The sequence below is a fragment of the Hypomesus nipponensis genome, chromosome 4 (assembly GCF_054491055.1).
Source record: "Hypomesus nipponensis isolate SF chromosome 4, ASM5449105v1, whole genome shotgun sequence".
In the NCBI taxonomy this organism is placed as follows: domain Eukaryota; kingdom Metazoa; phylum Chordata; class Actinopteri; order Osmeriformes; family Osmeridae; genus Hypomesus; species Hypomesus nipponensis.
Window position 1 is genome coordinate 15057501 of NC_140364.1, and position 24132 is coordinate 15081632.

Consider the following 24132-nt stretch of genomic DNA (forward strand, 5'->3'; position numbering starts at 1 on the left):
CATCCAAAGCCACATACTGAGGGAGGAATTTGAACCTGTGACCTCCTGATAGACCGTCAGATGCTCTAACCGCTAAGCTGCCTTCTGTGTTTGCTCCCCAGACGGCTATGGACCAGCTGCACATGCACTTCACCCAGGCCATCCACAACATGGTGTTCCAGGTGGTGCTGGGGTACGTGGAGCTCTGCGCTGGCAATGCTGACACCAAGTTCCAGAAGATGCAGTACAAGGACCTGTGTACGGTAAGGAGAGCACACACACACACACACACACAGAAACACACACACATAGAAACACACACAGAAACACAGAAACACACACACAGAAACACACACACAGAAACACACACACAGAAACACACACACAGAAACTCACACAGATGGTGAGGCAGGCTGGGTCAGTGATGGTGAGGCAGGCTGGGTCAGTGATGGTGAGGCAGGCTGGGTCAGTGATGGTGAGGCAGGCTGGGTCAGTGATGGTGAGGTAGGCTGGGTCAGTGATGGTGAGGCAGGCTGGGTCAGTGATGGTGAGGCAGGCTGGGTCAGTGATGGTGAGGCAGGCTGGGTCAGTGATGGTGAGGCAGGCTGGGTCAGTGACGGTGAGGTAGGCTGGGTCAGTGACGGTGAGGTAGGCTGGGTCAGTGATGGTGAGGTAGGCTGGGTCAGTGATGGTGAGGCAGGCTGGGTCAGTGATGGTGAGGCAGGCTGGGTCAGTGATGGTGAGGCAGGCTGGGTCAGTGATGGTGAGGCAGGCTGGGTCAGTGACGGTGAGGCAGGCTGGGTCAGTGATGGTGAGGCAGGCTGGGTCAGTGATGGTGAGGTAGGCTGGGTCAGTGATGGTGAGATACGGAGCCTTGCAATCAGGCTCTGTATCCTGGTGTGCTCCTGGTGTGCTCCTGGTGTGCTCCTGGTGTGCTCCTGGTGTGCTCCTGGTGTGCTCCTGGTGTGCTCCTGGTGTGCTCCTGGTGTGCTCCTGGTGTGCTCCTGGTGTGCTCCTGGTGTGCTCCAGTCGCTTGTTGTGGGAGGACAGTGTTGACCCCCCCCCGGGCCAGATACACATATCTAGCCTCACCTCCACACAGTTCACCTCGGCCTTATTAGATCATTTGTTTGCGAGCTGAATGTGATTATTTGATCCTATAGTGTTTGTCTTCCTGGGTATTGTGAAACGCGGCTCTGTGAGAGGTTTATGAAGAGCAGTGTTGTTGACGAGATGGATCGGCCCCCTATTGTGACATCCTGGAGAGAGAGAACAAGCCTAGATGGCCTTCCCACACAAATGGTACCCTCCCCTCCCTGTAGGGAGTCACCCCCACCAGAATAAGCTCTCCAAAATCCAAACAAAAGCCATTCATGTTCTGTGAGCGTGTTGGTCTCTGATGCCGAGGCCCTCAGCTCTTCTCCTCGCCACGGAAACGGGCTCCGTGTTTGCGTTCTCTTCATAGCGGTGTCAATAAACAACGTGGAGGAACAACAACAGCCAACAACGGCTCCCTCTGAAGTGCTCCTCATCTCTGGTTCCAGACTCCTGCTGCTGGTTATAAGTGAGCATTGTCGTCATGCTAGTCCTCGCATGTTCGCTAATGCCTATCCATTAGCGTGTTTAGGTTGTGCTTTTTGACGGTGTCGTTGTGTGAAGAGATGCTTTCTCTCAGGATATTCTGTCTCTTAGATGGTTTTCCTGAGAGTATCGGGCTGGTGGAAGCATTGGGTTCAGATCCACATTGTGTCGGTTTGGGGTCAGATAAAGGTCACGGTATTCATGACGCCTTTGAAATTGTGCCATGAAAAAGACCCCAGGCACGCCAACTGACTTTAAATTATTGATTATTTATCATATCTTTTTTGGGGTCTTCATCACAGTTTGATGAGAGAGACTGCATTTGTGCTGGTCTCCTCAGATTCTCTTCCCTGCAGGTTCTGGAGGAAGACTATTCTCCAGGCTGCCAGCCATGTTTCTACATCAAGACACATGAGGCTGGTGTGAACCACTGGCTCTCTGCATGTTCTTTTCATGTTCCTGAGCAGAATGTTTTTGGTTATCTTATAAGTGTTTCCCTGATGAGCTATGAGCTGAAGGAGAAGAATAACGCTAAATACGTTGTTGAAGATGTTCCAGAACACTGAAGGTGTGGCGTTCCAGAACGTTAAAGGGGATTCAGAATGCTGGAGGAGTTCCAGAATGCTGGAGGAGTTCCAGAAGGCCCTGGTTCTCCCATCAGCAGGAAGGCAGTGAGCTGGGCTCGTGATGGAAGAGTCTCCAGTGCAGGGATTCGCTGGCGCTGCAGATCTGCAGATTGCTGACTAGCTCGTGTGTGTGTTTGAAAGTCCCCTGCAGTTTTGGTTGTGGAAAAGCACTGAGATTTCATCAAAAAAATGTAATGAATCAGCTAAATAAAGAAACTCAAGCCCCGCCCCCTTGCCTCCCTTCGCCAACTTCCCACTCAGCGCTGTCCCTGTCTAACATCCATTGATAGGATGTATAGGCAGCATAGAGTGCATCTACCATTTCACAGGGTTCTCATTCATTCACTATCACTCACTCACTCACACACACACACACACACACACACACACACACACACACACACACACACACAGCCCCCCCCATCTGGCTCTACCTCTTATCAGACCCACTAGACTCCACTGCCACCCCACCCTGGTTGCCTGGCAACAGGCTGGTGTACAGGCACATAGGGGAGCCACATGCCAGGGGTTGTCTCGGACACGGCAGAGGTTTCTGACTGGCATCACTCATTCTCCGAGTGTCAACGATCGTGAATCTCCCCCTCAGAGGCCCTCTCCAGACAGCCTGTCAGAGAATGTTCTGGCAGGCTGTGGTTTAGCCAGGGCAGGATAGTCCTAATTTACACTCTTTCTGTAAACTCAGAGAGTTTACACACATTCAAACACACACATTCCTACACCACACACCCGCCAGTAACACCCATCTTACAAACATACACACACCCGACTACACACACACACACACGCACACACAGCTGTGCTGAAGGCAAGGCGATATTATCAGAATGCCCTGCTTGACATCGCCGTGTCAACTGTCTCCGGGGAGATTAACAGCCAGGTCACGGTGTAGCTCTGCCGCTACCTAGCGCCAGACATCAAGAGTTATAACAGCGCTGGTCGCGTCATGTTAGTGTGGGCCAAAACGTAAATCCAGCTACGCTAACCTTTCCGTTGCCATGGCGGATTACGTAGGTTTTGTCTTTGTTTGGATTGGGTGTATAACGAGTTTAATCGAGGCCGATTAACACCGCAATCATGTTGAGAAAGGTGATGTATATCTTCAGCAGATGCTTTTATAGTATGGGGGGGGGGGATACCAACCAACATCAACTAGCCCCCTTCATCTCCAGACAAGGGCTCGAACCACTGAGCTTATAACCTTCCTCCACAACTTTCATGTCCTAAAATAGCGTGTGTTCACCGGTAGCCACGGGAAGTTCATGTTTTGGTTTTGGCAGCAGCCTGTCATCAGGAGAGTGAAGACTCAGAGCGGCCTCCCATCCTCTCTCTGTCCTGTGTGTTTCATCACTCCTTCTGAAACAGAGCTGCTTCCCTCCATCAACCTTCCCCTCAAGGGAGGACAGACGGAGGCTCTTTGGACGCCGAAGCGCGTCCCCCCCCCCCCCCTCACGACGTTGCCCTTGACCGACAGAGAGAACGAGAGCTGTGATTAAAACTGGGGACGGGAAGCGGGGCGCCGGACTTCTTGTTTTCTGCCAAACGGCCGTCTGTTCAGGCGGCCGGCGTGGAGCTCCGTGTTTGATGTGAAGAGCGGACCAGCTGAGAGCCGCAGTTGCTTATTAGCTGGAAACTCTTTTAATTAGCTTTTTTTATAAATAAATATTTTTTCCGTGGCTGCCATGTTGTTGACCAGGCCTCTTCTTTAGTTGTTACTTGTGCAGGTGACACTGTCACTGATTATTTGGTCATTAAATGGTTTTCACTTTGACTTTTATGTGAACTTTATTGTTAATGGAGTTTAAGAGTAATAATAAACTGTTGAATTATGAATGAGTTGCGAAGGTAAATAAATAACTAGAAGAACAAAACAGACTACAAATGAACATTAGGGAAACTGAAAGAGTGTTCTGTCTCTCTCTCTCCCTTCTACCCCAGCACATCACTCCAGACAGCTACCTGCCGTGCCTGAGTGACCTGTGCAAGGCATTGTGGGAGGTGATGCTGAGCTACCACAGGACGATGTGCTGGCACGAGGAGCATGACCTGGAGGAGCCCCCTGCAGCAGGTCCGTCTGTCTCTCTCTCTGTCTCTGTCTCTCTCTCTCTTTCTCTCTGTCTCTCTCTCTGTCTCTCTCTCTCTCTCTCTCCATCGCTTTCTCTCCCCTGCTTTCTTTCTCCAACTCTCTTTACTGTAACTCTCCCCCATTCATATCTTTCTCCTCTCTTTCTCCTTCTCCATCTCTCCCTTTCCCGATCTCCTTGTCTGTATTTCTCTCGCGCTCTCTCTCTCCTCTCCCTCCCTCTCTTATTAGTCAAACTACTATGAATCAATTCCTGCTGACATGCCAGAAAAGTGGAGACGGAGTAGGAAGTGTGTGTGTGTAGGAGGTGTATGTGTGTGGTACAGTAAGGCAGGGGTGGGTGAGTGACTTTCATTACCAAGAGGCCCTATCGACCTGGAGCTTGATGCCTTTTTCAAGTACCAACATCTTTACCTGATTATAGTTCCTGCTGAACCCTCTACAGAAGGGAAATGGTCTTGAACCTGTGTGTGTGTTGGCTCTCATTTTGCTTAGGTAGCACAGGGCTGTAGAGGGTGCTCAGGGGGGAGGGGCTGTAGAGGGTGCCCAGGGGGGAGGGGCTGTAGAGGGTGCCCAGGGGGGAGGGGCTGTAGAGGGTGCCCAGGGGGGAGGGGCTGTAGAGGGTGCCCAGGGGGGAGGGGCTGTAGAGGGTGCCCAGGGGGGAGGGGATGGAGTTGGGGAAGATTCTGGAGAGGGCTTCACCAGCCCCATGCAGAGATCATCAAGACCAGGCCTAAATGGACTGTTTCCTGGTCTGTGTTGACGGGAGCACTGGTTCCTCAGGAACTCACTTAAACACACATGCACTGCCATGACCTAGGCTGTAGGCAGATTAAATGAACTGTGGTAAACATGAGTTATCATGCAAATTTGTGTCGGGAGTCGTTAATCTTAATTAGACAAACATGCGTGTACACAGCATGGTAGGAGGGTGTCATGACCTTCCAGGGGATCGTAGAGGCTGTTCATGAAGCGAGACGACTGACAGGCGTCGTCCTCGTGTGGGGCTCCTCTCCTCCTGTGGGGCTCCTCTCCTCGTGTGCCCAAGGACACAACGTCATTTGGCACGGCTGGGAATCGAACCAACGACCTTCTGATTACAAGCCCGATTATTTTACCGCTCAGCCACCTGACTCCCTACACAATGATCCTGCAGCGACCAATAGTCTCAGGTTCATCACCAAGACAAAACAGCTTTGACCTTCAACAAGAAGTGCAGATTTAGAATTAGCGGGCTGCACTTCCTTTCATTTTATTGATTGATGTGTTTGTTTGCTTTGAGAAAGGCCTTGTACATTTCCGGTAAAACACTGGCTCAAACTCTGTACCCTCTCCTGCTGTGTCCTTCACTGCTTGGTTCGACACCTCAGCCTTTTTTCTCGTTCCCTGCGTGAACTTCATCAAGCTAATGAAGTGTGGAGGGCAGGGCTGCTGTAGGAGCACCCTGGGAGTTCACCTCTACATCACCCTCGCCTGTTTTCCCAGCACTTTCCCCTCTAGCATCCTGGGAAATTGAGTTGTCCATGTCTGAAAGGACCAAGGACAGAACTCACCGTCAGTCCCAATCACAAGGGGGCGGGCCCATTCATCATTGGCAGCTGTGATTGGCTGTCATCTCTGCCCTCTATAGGAAGCTGTCTTCTCGCGTTCACCTCTAGCGCACCCTCGCTCTCTCTTCTGTGTGTGTGTGTGTGTGTGTGTGTGTGTGTGTGTGTGTGTGTGTGCGGAGGACATGAGTGCTGTACTACCCTGCCCACAATGACAATTTAACATCGAATTTAACATGAGGTTTGAAATATAGTGTGTGTGTGTGTCTAACCTTTCAGACAAATGATTTACATGCTGTCTAATTTGTCAAGCAGTGTAGTATGGTAGTGCCCTTCAACTCACTCACTGACCATTACCTTGCACAACCGCTAGAACCCCCCCCACACAGACACGCACACACACATAGTCTCACACACACACACAGTCTCACACACGCACACACACACACAGTCTCTGGAGGACACACGCTGATATATTGAATGTGTCACTGTAATCCATCCATAATTAATGTCAACTCAATAAAAGGAGGTTTCTTTAGGGAATGAAAGGGGTGTAGGCGCCTTCCACCTTCCCTGAGTGGATATGCTGCAGTAGAACACACACACACACACACACTCACAAACACGCACACACACGCACACACTGTTACGCTGTCATGTTTGATCATAGAGACAGACAAAAGCCCTTTGTTGTACAAGGAGGAATGTCCAGAGTGGGTTGAAAGGCTGTGCTCTCCCAGACCCCAGGACTGAACCGTGCTCCTCACCCCAGCAGGCACCAAATACACCATCAATTTAGGAGGGAGGAGGGAAATGAATTGGCCTTCAGATATGTGCCCTAGCCTTGGGAGCAGTGCAGTCCGTTGAACAGTACTGTGCAGTGATGGAATGATTTGACTTCTCGGTTCAGTCATTCTTTGTTTAACCTCAGGGCTGATTTGATGCCGCGTCCTACACTTGGATTGTACGTCTCTGAACATGATTAATTTGCGTTGGGATAGGTCCATTTCCTGGAAGTCTTGCTCATTTTCAACTGACATTCTGCTACTCTGTGTGGAAGCTGTTTTCCGTAAATCGACTTGTCAGGGTGAATCTTGCTGGGGTGATTTGTTGAGCTGTTGGGTCATTTTCAACCAATTACAAAAGCAATAGGTTTGGCCACCACAGCTGACTGTTTTGGACCGAAATCCAATTAAAATGGTTAACGGATTATAGGGTTTTGTGGGTGTGTCTGCCTGTGTGATCTTTTAAACCTCGACTTGGACAACTGCCTTCTGTGACTCACTGCAGGATGAATGTTAGTGAGCTGGTCCCATCTCATCCTAGCCATACCTCATTTAGGCTTTCTCATGTTGCAAATCAGCCCGCTAATCAACTGTGTGTCTGGGGCCCCGAGTATTACCAGTAATCCTGCATGGTAATGGCCTATCTAACCTTTCCTTGTCTTCCGTCATTCCGGCTACTTATCTCCCAGTTTTATAGCAACACGCTTATTCACGAGTCTATCGGGAGCTAAATTACTTCCTCTGACCTGTGACTAGTTTATTGGAATTTTTTTAATCGTGTATTCTCTGGCGTACGTTTTGTTCATGCGGAGGGGGCTGGGTGGGCAGGTCTGAAGGGAGGGGTCGGTGTTTGAAGACTTGTTTGTCCAGAATGTGACTGGAGGACTTCCAGTTGTGCTCCCTCAGGCAAGTCTCTTCCTCTCGCCTTCTGTCACCACCCTGTCTCATTCTACCACATAGAAAAGCACAGGAAGATAAAACCAGGCTCTCAAATATCATAAGTACTCATTTCTCTCTCCCTCTCGACTCCTCTCCTCCTCGTTTAATGAAAGTTAGCCCGAGGATGTCATCCTGCTAGGTCACCGTGGGCCGCAGCTCGTTTTTTAAGGACGTGACTCACACCATTACGATTCCTCAACCTCAGACCAAAGGAAAGATGGGGAAAAAACTAATTTGTCACTGCCAGGTACACGGTTATCGTGTCCCGTATGCGGGTTGGTTTAATTTAGCGTTGCTATCAAGGGTTGTCAATTTGAAGTTTTTAGCGAATCTAGCTACTGTACAGTACTGTACAGCCACTCTTAATTACGACATTGTACCACGGTTAGCTAAGCTAGCTACAGTAGGTACTGGGTAGTAGTATGGGTCCGTTTTACTGCAGGGGCTAGTGACACAGTATGCGACTAGTGTCCACACGGCGCTGTTTTGCCTACTTACAACTTTAAAACCATGGCAGTTGACACCCTTGAAGAAAGTAATTCCTGGAGTGATATGATAGCCACTCGGAACGTGTCGTAGCCCGAGTGTACGCTTGTATAAGTGAACGTTTGGTCACACAGTCTCTGTTCGCTGGCCTCATCTCACCCTAACAAAGTGACAGTGCTGCCAGTAGAAATTACAGACAGGGCCTTTAAAGCTCCAGCCGTAATCTAATGTGGGTCACCGCTGATACGGACCCCCTGAGCGCGGCTCGTGTCGGGAGATTAGCCGGCGTTGACTCGATGGAAAGAGGGGGCTGCATATTGACTGATAAAGAGAACAATGTTTTAATGTGAGGTAAATGTCAAGTAGAGCAGAAACCTTTCCGTGGTGACCCTAACGGTTCTCCTGCAGGTCAATCTGCCTTTCTTGTCGCGCACGTGTGTTCTGTAAGGACTGAACTTGCTTCACCTCGCATCTCAAAACCTCAGCGAGCAGCACAGACGTCAAGCTCCTCTGTTCACTGTCCGTACAGGTGAAAGCATCCAGATGTAGGGTTTCGTCATCTCTATAAGTGTTATTCCTGTGTTCCCGGTGTTCCTTGCTTTACATTCTAGTCAGAAACTGCCCCGTCTTTGCTCGGAAAATGCTTTTTTGGCACTGGTGAGATCAGCCGTCACCTTGGCAACGGTCAGAGCCCGTCTACAGAGGGCCTGTCCCTCCCTATTAAGCCCCATTGTACCGAATTTGGTTGCAGTTCCACCAGAGTTCCACTGGGGGTGATCGCCAGCATGAGCCAATGAGTGCAAAATGAATGGGAGTCTATGGAGCTAGACGGCTACGTTTGTTTCTTTCGCCTATCCCTCGTCGAGTATACATACATCGCCTAGGTTGGGCCTAACGTTGTCATTGTGACCCACCTTTTGCACCACGACGGTGGGTCACAACGACTCGAAGGCAGCACAAGGGTTAAGCTGTTGGACCAGTTGCTCCAAAAACACACCTGCTGATAGGACGAGACCTCTGTCCAGTTAGCTAGCTGTCCAGTTAGCTAGCTGTCCAGTTAGCTAGCTGTCCAGTTAGCTAGCTGTCCAGTTAGCTAGCTGTCCAGTTAGCTAGCTGTCCAGTTAGCTAGCTGTCCAGTTAGCTAGCTGTCCAGTTAGCTAGCTGTCCAGTTAGCTAGCTGACAAAACCCAAATATGTTTGGGTTAGTTCTACTTGCGGCGTGAAGTGTGTTTGTAATGCCTGTGCGTTTGTCAGTGCTGGTCGTGTGAATGTGGCGTTAAGAGTGTATTACTCTGTGTTGGTGTTTTTGAGCTGTACTTGCCCTCGGTGCTGGAGCCCAGATCTCACACCCCCAGATCAGAGGCCTCTTACAGGGCAGCTGAGGGCAGAGCCATGGTCCATCACACTTTCCTCTGGTGACATTCTACTTCCTTTAAATAGTCCACCATGCACTGTGTGTGTGTGTGTGTGTGCAAAACGATTCTCTTAGCATGTGATGTTTGAGAAGGGCTGTGTGTGTGTCTTCCCCAGACGAGACGTCCAGCAGGGCGGCGGTGTGTGATGAGGCGGTGGACCATAGCTACATGAAGAAGAAACTGGAGCACGGACTGACCCGCATCTGGCAGGTCTGACCCCTTCCCTCTCTCTCACTGTTTCTCTATGTCTCTCTCTCTCTCTCTCTCTCTCTCTCTCTATGTCTCTCTATGTCTCTCTCTATCTCTCTCTCTCTCTTTCTCTCTGTCTCTCTCTATCTCTCTCTCTCTGTCTCTCTCTCTCTCTCTCTCTCTCTCTCTCTCTCTCTCTCTCTATGTCTCTCTCTCTCTCTGTCTCTCTCTTTCTCTATGTCTCTCTCTCTCTCCTGTCTCTGTCTCTGTCTCTCTGTTTCTCTCTCTCTCTCTGTCTCTCTCTCTCTCTCTCTCTCTCTCTCTCTCTCTCTCTCTCTCTCTTAGTTTTTCTTGCTGTTTGCCATCTCCTTATTTAGTGCCAGATGGTTCATCCAGACAGCAATCTGATAGGATCCTTGATCTTCCTCTCTCATTTGTACGTCGCTTTGGATGAAAGCGTCTGCTAAATGAATCCAGTAGAATCTGATCAGTAACAGGATGGTGTCTGTGGTCCCCAGGACGTTCAACTGAAGGTGAAGGCATACATTCTGGGCACCGACATGTCCAACTTCAAATATGACGACTTCATCGTGGTGCTGGACGTCATCAGCAGGTACAAACACCCGTCTCAGCCAATCACTGCACTCCAGACACGACTCAAACCCGCCCCTCCTCCCTCCCAGCCAATCTGAACCCTTCTTGTTGGCCTGTCTGGTCCACATTGACTCAGCTGGTCAGGACTGTAGCTTCTACCTGTCGATGGGAAACAAGGAAGAGAGTGTGTCTCTGGTAGCTGTTTTGTGTCTCACCTACTTCTCTGTCTCTCTGTCTCTCTCTCCCACAGGCTGATGCAGGTGGGAGAGGAGTTCTGTGGCAGCAAGTCAGAGGTGCTCCAGGAGTCCATCAAACGCCAGAGTGTCAACTACTTCAAGAACTACCACAGGTAACTACACCCTAACCAGAGAGAGAGAGGGAAAAAGAAAGAGGGAGAAAGAGAGAGGGGGAGAGAGGGAGGGAGTAGGACTCATAGGAGATGCTGTAGTGAAAATAAGCTTTTGCTCTTGTTCCTTAAACATGGCCCCCTCCCCTCCCTCCAGTTCTCACATCATGTCTACATCCCGCCCTACGTTGTCGGCGCAGAGCACTAAGGATTCGCTGAGTGCCTGTCTCCCCTCCTCTCTCCCTGTCCCCCCCCCCTCCATCCCCCCTGCTCTGACACATTTCACCATTCTCTGTTCTATCTATCATGACTCTGAAACAACAGAATGACACCGTAGCTTGGCGTCATCATCTGGATCAGTTCCAGCCCCGGCTTCCTGCGTGCCCCCACCCAGGCAGACAGCCGGGTCTGGCTGGAACAGAGCAGCTTCTGGGGGCGTCAGAGGGGCGTCAGGGGGCGCTGCGCTGTGTGTCTGCATGCCGAGGCCCGGGCACCAGGGGCCGGGCTGTTTGATAGGAGCCCTGACTGGTTGTGTGAAGGAGCTGGTGTTTGCCCTCAGAGGGGTGCTGGGGTGTACACAGCTCCTTTGGAGCGGACAGGAGAGGAGCCCCGATCAGAAGAGGTGGCAAGCTCCTTCATCCACAAATGCTGTTTTACTAACTCTTTCTTTCCTTTTTTTGTTCTCCTTCTCCCTCTTCTCCTGCCCTCTGTTATCCTCCCTCCCTCTCGCACCTCTCTCAATCCCTCTCCATCTCCTCCCCCTCATTTCACTTTTCATCTCCCCCCCCCCCTCCCTCCCCCAGGACCCGTCTGGAGGAGTTGAGGATGTTTCTGGAAAACGAGACGTGGGAACTTTGTCCCGTCAAGTCCAACTTCAGCATGGCTCAGCTACATGTGAGTGAAACGCCAGCGTGACACGCCTCACCGCAGGAAACAGCGGCAAGCCTCATCTGCAGCCATCTCCTCCTCTGTCACTCAGCCGTTACACAGCATTTACATCTGGATATATGAACCACAGGGCTGGGATTGTGTGTGTGCGTATGTATGTGTGTGTCTAAGTGTTTAGAAAGAAGTTTTGACAATAACATAGACACCTGCTTCCTACCCACAGCTCAGCATAGCTCGCCCTCTCACTCTCTCTCCCTTTCACGCTCTCTCTCCCTTTCACGCTCTCTCTCCCTCTCTCTCTCTCTCTCTCTCTCTCTCTCTCTCTCTCTCTCTCTCTCTCTCTCTCTCTCTCTCTCTCTCTCTCTCTCTCTCTCTCTCTCTCTCTCTTTCGTTCTCTGTCTGTCTGTCTCTCTCTCTCTCTCTCTCTCTCACCCTGTCAGTCCGGTGTCAGGTACACAGGGTTGCCAGGTCTTCAGAAAGCAAATGTATTCCCCCTCACCCCCCCCCCCCTCTCTTCTCAGATCTCTGTTGAAGCAAACCTAACTCTCCTCCACAGGGCTCACGTTAACACGAGAAGCCCTGGTGAGAGACTGGAGGAGGCTGCATCTGATAGTTTCATCTGAGAAGTGCATGCTACAGTGCTGTGTGTGCCGCGGCCCTGAGGAGTACAGTACAGTACAGATGTTGTGAGGCGTCTCTGAGCTCTTGAGAAACGGTCTGTTTCGTTGACGTCTCCTTCCCTGTGGTGCGGTCCCCTCCCAAAAATTCCCAGAACGCGAAACTCAATCTCGACCGCCAGCATGAAGCATATTTCAACATTTGCATCCATTATGTTATGTAAAACAGAGCTCCTAATGGCTTCCCCATTTTAAAGTATCATTAGAGAATGATTGAGGCTTGCCTTGTTTTGATGGTGAGAAGAGGAACCAATTTGTCATCGTGTTGCGCTTGAGGGTATAGGATTGTGGCACGTTGTATGGCTGTGCTGCATGATGGGAGATTGAGTTCAAAAATGATTTATGAAGACACAGTGCCCTCATTAAAGAAAGCCTGCTAGGTTTAGGGAGCCGTTTGTAGTTAAGGGATGTTAAAAGCTAGCCTGGCTCTGCCGACCTACGTATTTCCGCTCCATTTGGATTTTGCTTCTGTACTCGGTCTGGCCGTTCAGTAGGTAAGTCAGATTTTGTAGGTTACTTTTTAACCGGCCAATCAGCGAACAGAGGGAGTGGCTGAGATTGATGACGTTGATGTCGTGCGCTAGTCTGTGTTGTAGTTCCGTAATGGCGGAGGAGAAAGATGCGAGCCAAGCCATTCAGTCAATTGTGGCAACGCTGCCGAATATCCAACAGCTAAAGCCGGAGCAAGAACAAGGTTTGCTGAGTTTAGTTGGTGGCCATGATGTTGTGGCCCTCCTCCCCACGGGGTTCGGGAAAAGTGTGATTTTCCAGCTACGGCAGCTAGCTACGTTACAGTAGTGGTGAAGGAATTGGCTAAGGCAAATGCTAGCGATTGGTTATGGCAGATCAGAGTGGCTCTGGGCAGACCCAATAGTTTTAAACTTCAAGGAAGTCAACGCTTGTCAATAGAGCGAGGCCAGACTCTGTACAAATGAAATGTACGAGAGTCTGGTTAGGACCAGGCTAGTTAAAAGAAGCATCGCTTTCAAATATAAAGGTACGTTATTTTCACTTGAAACGGTACAGGCACAGTACAGGCACAGTACAGGCACAGCACAGGCACAGCACAGGCACAGCACAGGCACAGCACAGGCACAGTACAGGCACAGTACAGGCACAGTACAGGCACAGTACAGGCACAGTACAGGCACAGTACAGACACAGTACAGGCACAGTACAGGCACAGTACAGGCACAGTACAGGCACAGTACAGACACAGTACAGACACAGCACAGGTACAGTACAAGCACTTAATTGCCAGACGATATCTCGAAGCCTTGTTGAATTTCTCAGATAGTTCAGTGCAGCCTCTTGTTCATAAACAGACGTGTTGTGTAAACTGTTGCAACATCTAAAGGTTTCATTTCAGTGGAAATAAATAATGCAGGGAGTGGAGAGGATGTCCTCCTCCTGGCTGGTGTTCTCAGGAAGCTCACTATCCTCTCCCCGTTCAAACGATAACAGACTCATTCAACCAGGAAGCAGGAAGTGTCTCGCTGGAGGGTGGGGGGGGGGTTGTCAGGTGGTTCTCTACGAATACTCGGCCCCATTAATCAACCTGGCTGACCAGACTGTTGTCTTCTGCTCTCTCCACCCTTTCCCACCTTCTCCAACCACTCCGTCCCTCCACCCTCCTCCCACCCAACCAACCCCTCCCTCCTCTTCCCTCCCACCCACCCAACCCCTCCCTCCTCTTCCCTCCCACCCACCCAACCCCTCCCTCCTCCTCCCACCCCCTCCACTTCCACCCCTTCCCCTCCAGGAGTTCAGGTTCATGGGCCAGGGCAGGTCTCCGTCCGTGTCCCCCAGTAGGCAGGCTCTGTGTGTGGGTGGGTCGGGCCAGGAGGAGACCTCCCTGTTCCAGCAGTTCAGCCAGGAGGGGAACCCCTTTGAGAGGCTCATCCACAACCAGGAGGACGACACCGAGGACGTGCTGGCCTCCAACGGGGTGGGTGGAGCACACGCACGCACATTCAGAGCTCCATGTCTGTCCTGCTCCACCAGCAGCAACAGAACTTGCCTCTCGTTAACGCCAAGCGTACCCCGGTTGGACGCTCTGTTGACTATAGTGTTATTGATGAGACTGCATGTGTTGTCCCATGGTCACTTGGAGAATCACAGAACAGGGAGGAAGGAAATATCAACCGTTGGTTTTACTTCCTGTAAACATGTTGGGACGACAGCCTTCCGTGTCACTTCCTGTAAACACGTTGGGAAGACAGCCTGGAGGGGGGGGGGGGGTCTGTCTCTCTGCTCCTGGAGAGAAGCAATATTGAACACATCACACAGCTCATACAGAGACTAGTGTTATAATAAACACCCTCAGACTCACTAAAGTAATTACTTCAGATGCCTGGTTATATAAAAACGATCATGGCCTCTCCCTCTTCATGTAGCTGTTGAGACAGCCTTTCCTGAATTTGACAAAAGTGTTTCATCTAGTACCATTCAAGGTAGAATAATTAGTTTTTAACCTCACCTTATCTGACACCAGACACATTTCAACCCCTTGAATGTTTGCAAATGTGACTTCCTCTCTGACATGGTTCATCAAAGCTTTAAAAAAAATTATATATAAAAATAAATGCATTTAAAAACCTGTGAAAATTTGTCTAACGAGCCATGAAGCGTGAATGAAGAAGATCTTTCATCTGTCACGGTAGTGTTATAACCATGTCTGATTCACGTGCCTCCTGTCACGGTGTCCTCGCGCAGTACGAGTCAGACGAGCTGGACAAGAACATCTACCAGGAGTACGACAGCGACAGCGATGTGGCTGACGAGCTCAAGCAGGACTACGTGGATGAGCAGACGGGAGACGTTCCCCTCAAGAGGTCAGTAAAGCCTACGGGTCGAAAGATAAATGTCACTTACTGTTATTGGAATGTTTTTGTTATCTTTGCCCCACTACCGTTCTCTTGAAATTTTTTATCCCACCTTGAAGCAGTGGCGACTTTAGATCCATTTTAGGGGTGCTCAAATGTCCAGTGAAATTAGGAGCGTTTAGCACTTTTGCAAGGCACTGTATTCATGTCACATTCTCATTGGGGGCTGAGCACCCCTAAAGGTCTGATCCTAGAATCGCCCCTGGACTGAAGACACATTGCATTAAGTGCTGCAGTAGCTAGAACAAGCAGCAGTAGCAGCTAGCGCTAATTAGCTAGCGCAAACTACCGCTGTGTTAGTAGCTAGCAGCAACAGGAGCTAGCAGGTTGAAAAAATATTTTGAAAAACAGGCTACTCTCCTTTCACACACAGTGTGAAAAACTTCACTGTTTGTGAAGTTTTGAAGAAAAAAAAAAGAAAAGTTTCCAAAGGTTGAAAAAATATTTTGGGAAACAAGTTGCGAAAGGTTGAATGAAAAGTTTCTGGAAAAAACGGTTGAAAAAACGTTTTGAAAGGATGAAAAATGTTTCTTGAAAAAAAGTCCTCCTTTCACTGTGTGTGTGAAAAGAACATTTTGAATAGTTTAAAAATAAGTACGTTACTGTATGGATGGTTTTTATAGAGGGCCACACTTTACTTTAACTTGAGTGAAAAAGTGTTGTCACTTTCAACTTTTACCAGAGTCTTTTTAAACAGGAGTATCTGTAGTGAGAAGTGTCCTGTATTTTTGCCATCTCTAGTAACCCCATGGTGGTGGCAACAGGGAGATTATATCAAGTCATTTGTCTACACATGATGAAAAATGCCGCTTTCAACCTCGCCCTCTCTAATTAGGCCTGGGATTATGTAAACACGTAAGAAACCATTAGGCCTCGCAGCCTGAACGTAATTACTCTTCAGAAAGTCGGCAAAACCCATTCTTATTGTTCAGACCGATCACAGTTCTTCACAAACCCTTCGGTTTACTTGATATTTCATGAAGGGCTTTGATTTGAGCACACCCAAACCCCCCCAGGATTACTGCCTGTGGGTATTGTATTTTTTCTCTAATGTATGCAAATAATCGGCATTCAAGTATTTTTTTCCTAGTGTGGTGAGTGTGTAAATCACAGACACAATTAGAGGGCTCATCACAGAATGTGGGGGAGTTATGAATGTTTAATTACCCTCTTCCACTGTGTGTAAGTGTGTACACTGTAGAGTGTGTGTGTGTGTGTGTGATTGTAATGTAACGTTTCGAGGCTCGAGGTGCTGTAAATCATTGCAGCCGTCCAGGAATTCGACCCCTAATTGTGTGCGACTGGCGGATGTGAGGGTGCTAAAATCACATTACTTGTTTATGTATTCCACTGCTCCCCTGGATGATGACGTGGTACAACATATGATCTATGGGCTCATGTACACACACTCACTATTGATTTTCTGGCACTACGACATGTATATCAATCATAGTACATTACAGGACCCAAACCAAGTCATAACCCTATGTGAAATTCACTTGATGCGCCAACATGCTAAAATCCTGATCCAAATCAAAGGGAATCGCTAACCGCTAATTGAGGCATTCGCTGGAGTCACATCCAGGAATTAGAGGATGGCACCAATGAATCATGGTTAATGTAGTTTAACAGTCAAAGTCAGAAGCCTGGTTCTTTAGGAACAGCAGTTCACCGCCCTCTGCCCCAGAGAGCTTCCGCTACCCCTTAAAGATGTGTGCCGCGTTCAATAATGAACGAATTACGCGTCGCGCCGGCAACCAGCCAAGGGTGAGATGGCCGTCAGAGTCCAGGGTCAACTTATCCTCTCATCCACCCCTCTCTCTCTCTCTCTCTCTCTCTCTCTCTCTCTCTCTCTCTCTCTCTCTCTCTCTCCTCCCTCCCTCCCCCTCTCTCCCTCCTTAATCAGTGCCTCCAGGGACACTGCGAGGAGCAGGAAGAAATCTGACTACAACCTGAACAAGAGCAACGCCCCCATCCTGACCAACACCACCCTCAATGTGATCCGTCTGGTCGGTGAGTCATCCACACACACACACGCATAGGCACACACAGACACACACCCCTCACTCACACACACTTAGAGACACAACCCTACCCGAGGTGACCCCTGCGACCTCAATTAAAGACCAATTAGGAGGTAATTGCTCGTTAAGAACAGTGGGCTTGTGCGTCTGGTGTTTCCTGTGTGACATGTCAGTGCTGGCAGTCATCAGCGTGGCTAGGAGCAGCCAGCTCCTCTCTGACCCCCTCGTCTCTGAGGAGCCATCCAGACGTCTGGGCTTCTGGGGCTGTCATCAGCACCCCCCAGCCTTCTAACCTGGCCGAGTCAGCTAAAGAGGAGGAAATAAGGTGATTAGTACTCTGGAGTCGGCAAGGAAATCAAGGAAATTAGCTTCATCGCTGATTTTGCTTTTGTGAAGGGATGTTATTAAGAACTAAGGAGGGACTGTTCCGTGCAGTCGTTTTTTTTGTGCTGTCGCGGGAAAATCTGAGTTTTTCAAGAATGAGTGAGTAAGACGCAGGTACGGTGTGTCATTAAAGCTTGGCTCGGCCTACAACAGGAAAATACATCTCCGTGGATCATCCTAGACTGGGATTCCGCTGCTCTTGTGATGCTCTGTGATCGATTGCTTGGTCCTTATTGCTGCAGTGGGAGAAGAGAGGAGAAGGGTGGAGGGGAGAGCGGAAGGAAGGTTGAATGGAAGGAAGGAAGGAAGGTTGAATGGAAGGAAGGAAGGAAGGAAGGAAGGAAGATGAAGTTTTCTTCTAAGCTGAATGAAATCTGGAGTCTTTCATCAGTGGTGACTCGATACTAACCTGCCTCCCCCGGCCCATTTCATTACCCTGCTCTCTCTCCAGTCCAGCTCTCTAGTCCAGCCCCCGGGCCCCCCGAGCCCTTGCAAACACACCGCTGCCCCTGTGAATGATCACAGCACCGCTCCTCTTCAAAGCGCCGTATTTAATTATGATAGATTGAGATGGCTGTGCTCTTACAGGATGGGGGGGGAGTCGGTGTAGCTAATGCACGGCGGGCAGCTGCAGCCCTCTGCCTTCAGACTCAACAAAACACTGAACTCATCCAGTCTGAGGCCAGAGGCTCACACACACCCCTGGTGCTCCTCCAAAGAGGAAGAGCAACCCAAGACAGGACTCACACACCACAAATATGTGTACACACACACCTGATATTTATGTAAGCTTGCTGCTTATAGTACCTGTAGCACACTCACACACACACTGACATGAGTATGTAGATATGGTGCTAGCTGCTGGTGTTTTGGTCGTTCCCCCGTACAGGGAAGTACATCCAGATGATGAACATCCTGACGCCCATCTCCTTTGATGTGATCCACTGTGTGTCCCAGCTGTTCGACTACTACCTGTATGCAGTCTACACCTTCTTTGGACGCAACGACACGGTGAGACACACCTGGGGTCCGATGCGTCTACACGCACACCCTCACACACCTGCACACTCTCTCTCACACACCCTCACACACCTGCACACTCTCTCTCACACACCCTCACACACCTGCACACTCTCTCTCACACACCCTCACACACCTGCACACTCTCTCTCACACACCCTCACACACCTGCACACTCTCTCTCACACACCCTCACACACCTGCACACTCTCTCTCACACACCCTCACACACCTGCACACTCTCTCTCACACACCCTCACACACCTGCACACTCTCTCTCACACACCCTCACACACCTGCACACTCTCTCTCACACACCCTCACACACCTGCACACTCTCTCTCACACACCCTCACACACCTGCACACTCTCTCTCACACACCCTCACACACCTGCACACTCTCTCTCACACACCCTCACACACCTGCACACTCTCTCTCACACACCCTCACACACAGAAAGGAGACATGTTTCTCTCCTGGGTATGATTCTACTGTAGACCTGTTCCCGCTGGGCTGTTGTCTGACTGTGTCCCCACACGCACACACACACACACACACACACACACACACACACACACACACACACACACCCCTCCTCCCTTTACTGAGTCACTGACTGTCTGATGGCCTGTGCTAGGAAAGAGCCCTGGGGGGGATCACTGGTAATGGTGTCAACAAAATAATGTCCCACACACACACACACACACACACACACACACACTCATGGTGTGTGTGAGCGGATGTGGAGCTGTGTGGATGAGAGTGTCTGCAGCAGAGTCAGAGTAGATTACTGAGGACAGATCCTGATCACTTTATCTCCTCTGTCTGACATCCTGCTCTCTGCTCGGCTCTGTCTCTCTCTTAAAATGTCCTCCTCCTCTTTCTCATATTGTTGTTGCTCTTCTCTCTTCTTCTCCTTTTCAACTGATGGTTTATTTATCCTCTTCTGCTCACTCCCACACACTTTCTCTCTGTCTCTCTCTGTCTCTCTCTCTGTCTCTCTCTCTCTGTCTCTCTCTCTGTCTCTCTCTCTCTGTGTGTGTGTATCTCAGTCTCTCTGTTTCTCTGTCTCTCTCACACTTACTCACTCTCACTCACTCCCTCTTTCACTTTCTCTCCCTTTCACTCTCCTTTTCTCACTTCCTTTTGTCTCTTTCTCCATCTTATTTCTCCCTCCCCCTCTCTTTCTCTCTTGTATCTCACTTACACTTGTGTCAATAGAGAGCTCATTCAATGGCCCAGCTACCCTCTGTGCAGAAAAATGCTAATAAGTCATGAATATTTACAAGGCCTTTGTAAATTGATATGCAGCGACGGCATTATCATCATTTTGACCTATGGAGGGTTTTCTATACCTCTCCTGAAAGCTGTGGAGCAGATACGGCCTCAGCCTGGCCGCTAATGAGCCATATTAATATTGGAAAGGATAACGTGACATTATATACCGGCTCCATGTTGACTCTGTCAAGCACACATGCTGAAGGTGCATTAGCTAGACTCCTCACTCTGTCAATAACTTCTCTGGGGTGTGTGGTGGTGGTGGGGGGGGGGGGTGGTTCAAATTGAGAAGAGAGAGATGGAGAGACACATTTACACACCCAGATACATACACACATATATACACACACACACCACTGATACTCTGTACCTTCCACACACACACACGTTAAGGTAACCCTTATGGTATTCCTCTTATGGAACGTCGTGAGTAGCCATAGCATCCGTTTCCATAGCAACGCTCAGATGCCGATGCATGTCTGCAAACAAACCTCCATGTGAAGGTCATCCGAGATGGAGCTCTGTATGCTGGAATGACACCAGCAGGCAGGTCAGCCTTCAGTGAAGTGATCCTGTTCAGTTCTCTCTAGTGATACTGACAACATGACCAGCACTTACACTGGCTACCCTGAAGATGACTGTGTGTGTGTGTGTGTGTGTGTGTGTGTGTGTGTGTGCTTATCCTGACTGTGTGTGTGTTTGTCTCCTGCAGTATGAGTCATCAGGCCTGGGTCTGATCAGCAGCAGGCTGAGGACCACCCTGAACAGAATCCAGGAGAGCCTCATTGATCTGGTGAGTCCTGTACATACACACACACACACACACACACACACACACACACACACACACTACATTACACACTCACTACACACACTCTCTCTGCTCTGCTCTCTACATCCTCTAGCTGTCACCTTTCAGTCTCTCTCCCCTGTCAGGCCTCTGTGTTCTGACCAGGTATCTCTCTGCCCTCTCTCTCTCTCTGTCAGGCCTCTGTGTTCTGACCAGGTATCTCTCTCTCCCCTCTCTCTGTCAGGCCTCTGTGTTCTGACCAGGTATCTCTCTGCCCTCTCTCTCTCTCCCCGCTCTCCCCCTTCCCTCTCCTCTCAGAGAGATGATGGAGGAAGGCTCACCTCTATAGACACAACACTCATTACTGGTCATTAATGCTGCTTTCTCTCTTTCTCTCTCACACACACTCCTATCTCTCTCTGAGTGGTGGAAGTCATTTTTGGAAGAGAGAGATGGAGGGAGAGGGGGATGGAGGGAGAGGGGGATGGAGAGATCGAGAGCAATATGGAGGGAGTGGGAGGGATATAGAGAAAGAGAGAGGGGGGGGGAGAGAGATGGAGGGAGGGATATGGAGAGAGAGATGGAGGGATATGGAGAGAGGGAGGGAGGGATATGGAGAGGGAGGAAGGGAGAGAGGGAGGAAGAGTAATGATATCAGTGTGTGGCCTGCCCTGGCAGTGTGATTAGGAGTTATTAAACCCTCCTTCCCTCAGAGAGACTGTGCACACGCATCCCCTCTCAGATCCTCCCAGATCTGGCTCCATCTCTGCTGCCGTTACTTCTTCCCTCCAGTGTTCCACAGAAAGCTTTTATTCCCCCCCCCCCCCACCCACGCCAGCGCCTCCACCCCCGCACCCCCATCCACATAAAAGTTATTCTGGTTCGGGTCCATGAATCATTCATTGTTGCAAAAGCAGCCTTTTCCGCCTCAAGTTTTACCTTTAGTATATAGGCACTAACTTCTTTTAACTTTCATTCTCTCTCCCTCCCTCTGACACACACACACACACACACAGGACCAGTACCACACCCCTCCTCACTGTGTTGATCCTGCTGTAAGTGTGTGTGTGTGTTTGTGTGTTGACAGCACAGTAATGGTCTTGGAAACAGAGTCAGTGCTTGTGTAAACAGACTTCTTGGGTGTGTTGTGGTGATGTAGATGATCCTGAATGTTATTAGCATTCATTAGCAACACTGCCAGCACAAGCACAAGGACACGTCATGACTGGACGTGCTCTTCCATGGGTGTCATGTGCTTCCACGCCCATGCACACATACTCTTACCACACATTTACACACATACATACATACATCAACACACATGTGCGCATGCATGCACACCTATCTGGTCAGTGACTCAGTTGCCTCCCTCCCTCCTTCCCTCTCTCCCTCCCTCCTTCCCTCTCTCCCTCCCTCCTTCCCTCTCTCCCTCCCTCCTCTCTCTCCCTCCCTCCCTCCTTCCCTCTCTCTTTCCCTCCTTCCCTCTCTCTTTCCCTCCCTCCTTCTCTTTCTCCCTCCTTCCTTCCCTCTCTCCCTCCCTCCTTCCCTCTCTCCCTCCCTCCTCTCTCTCCCTCCCTCCCTCCTTCCCTCTCTCTTTCCCTCCTTCCCTCTCTCTTTCCCTCCCTCCTTCTCTTTCTCCCTCCTTCCTTCCCTCTCTCCCTCTCTCTTTCTCTTTCTCTCCCTCCCTCCTTCCTTCCCTCCCTCCCTCCCTCCTTCCCTCTCTCTTTCCCTCCCTCCTTCTCTCCTTCCCTCCTTCCCTCTCTCTTTCCCTCCTTCCCTCTCTCTTTCCCTCCCTCCTTCTCTTTCTCCCTCCTTCCTTCCCTCTCTCCCTCTCTCTTTCTCTTTCTCTCCCTCCCTCCTTCCTTCCCTCTCTCCCTCCCTCCTTCCCTCTCTCTTTCTCTTTCTCTCACCCCCCCTCTCCCCCCTCTCCCCCCTCCACCCCCCCTCTCCCTCGTCCTCCCCCCTCCACCCCCCTTCTCCCTCGTCCTCCCCCTCTCTCCCCCCCTCCACCCCCCCTCTCCCTTGTCCTCCCCCCTCCCCCCCCCCCTCTCCCCCCTCTCCCCCCTCCACCCCCCCTCTCCCTCGTCCTCCCCCCTCCACCCCCCTTCTCCCTCGCCCTCCTCCCTCTCCCCCCTCCACCCCCCCCTCTCCCTCGTCCTCCCCCCTCCACCCCCCTCTCCCTTGTCCTCCCCCCTCCCCCCCCCTCTCCCTTGTCCTCCCCCCTCCACCCCCCCTCTTCCTCCTCCACCCCCTCCACCCCCCCTCTCCCTCGTCCTCCCCCCCTCCACCCCCCCTCTCCCCCTCCACCCCCCCTCTCCCTTGTCCTCCCCTCCTCCCCCCCTCCACCCCCCCTCTCCCTTGTCCTCCCCCCTCCCCCCCCTCTTCCCCTCTCCCCCCTCCACCCCCCCTCTCCCTTGTCCTCCCCCCTCCCCCCCCCTCTCCCCCTCTCCCCCCTCCACCCCCCCTCTCCCTTGTCCTCCCCTCTCCCCCCCCCCTCTCCCTTGTCCTCCCCCCTCCCCCCCCCCTCTTCCCCCTCTCCCCCTCCACCCCCCCTCTCCCTTGTCCTCCCCCCTCCCCCCCCCCTCTCCCCCCTCTCCCCCCTCCACCCCCCCTCTCCCTTGTCCTCCCCCCTCTCCCCCCCCTCCACCCCCCCTCTCCCTTGTCCTCCCCCTCCACCCCCCTCTCCCTCGTCCTCCCCCCTCTCCCCTCTCCCCCTCCCCCTTGTCCTCCCCCCTCCACCCCCCCTCCACCCCCCCTCCCCCCCCCCTCTCCCTTGTCCTCCCCCCTCCACCCCCCCTCCACCCCCCTCCACCCCCCTTCTCCCTCGTCCTCCCCCCTCTCCCCTCTCCCCCCTCCCCCTTGTCCTCCCCCCTCCACCCCCCCTCTCCCCCCCCTCCCCCCCCCCTCTCTGCTTGTCCTCCCCCTCCACCCCCCCTCCACCCCCCTCCACCCCCCCTCTCCCTTGTCCTCCCCCCCCTCTCCCCCCTCCACCCCCCCTCTCCCTCGTCCTCCCCCCTCCACCCCCCCTCTCCCTCGTCCTCCCCCCTCTCCCCTCTCCCCCCTCCCCCTTGTCCTCCCCCCTCCACCCCCCCTCTCCCCCCCCTCCCCCCCCCCCTCTCCCTTGTCCTCCACCCCCCTCTCCCCCCTCCACCCCCCTCTCCCCCCTCCCCCTTGTCCAGTAATAATGCTCCATTCCAGGACCTGCTGGTCTGTGGAGAGCAGAGTAAACAGAGGGCTGTTAGGAACGGGCTCCAGGACTGCACGCCTGGGTGGAGAACATGCTCTATTTGTGCTGTTGACCAAATAAACAAAGTGAATGACTGTGCGTGTGTGCTTGTGTGTGGGTGTGTATAGATGTGTAAAGATATTTGGCGTGGGGTCGGGGTGCAGGTGTGGTTGCCCAGGTGACTACCTCGGTCCACAGACTGGTCCCTGGCAGGTGCAGGCCTGCCAAACCGTCAGTACACACCAGATCTCGTTCCTACACACTGAGACCAACACCACACACACACACACACACACACACACACACTCTGAGCCCCCCCCCCCCCACAGCTTGGTGGTCAACCGTAATGTGGTTGTGTTGCGGTGTGCCA

General features: G+C 51.4%; 1 protein-coding gene across 2 annotated transcripts in view; it reads left to right on the top strand.

The window, feature by feature from the left end:
* vps50 (VPS50 EARP/GARPII complex subunit) overlaps positions 1–24132 on the top strand; it is a 66772-nt gene that overhangs the window by 21115 nt on the left and 21525 nt on the right. For both annotated transcript variants that reach the window (XM_084696947.1, XM_084696948.1), the window contains exons 12-22: positions 102–242; positions 4143–4272; positions 9575–9669; positions 10167–10261; positions 10493–10591; positions 11392–11482; positions 13916–14101; positions 14869–14987; positions 16945–17051; positions 18336–18457; positions 20459–20539. In XM_084696947.1, coding sequence (XP_084553073.1) covers positions 102–242; positions 4143–4272; positions 9575–9669; positions 10167–10261; positions 10493–10591; positions 11392–11482; positions 13916–14101; positions 14869–14987; positions 16945–17051; positions 18336–18457; positions 20459–20539 — 1266 coding nt within the window. The remainder of the gene's footprint in view (positions 1–101; positions 243–4142; positions 4273–9574; positions 9670–10166; positions 10262–10492; positions 10592–11391; positions 11483–13915; positions 14102–14868; positions 14988–16944; positions 17052–18335; positions 18458–20458; positions 20540–24132) is intronic.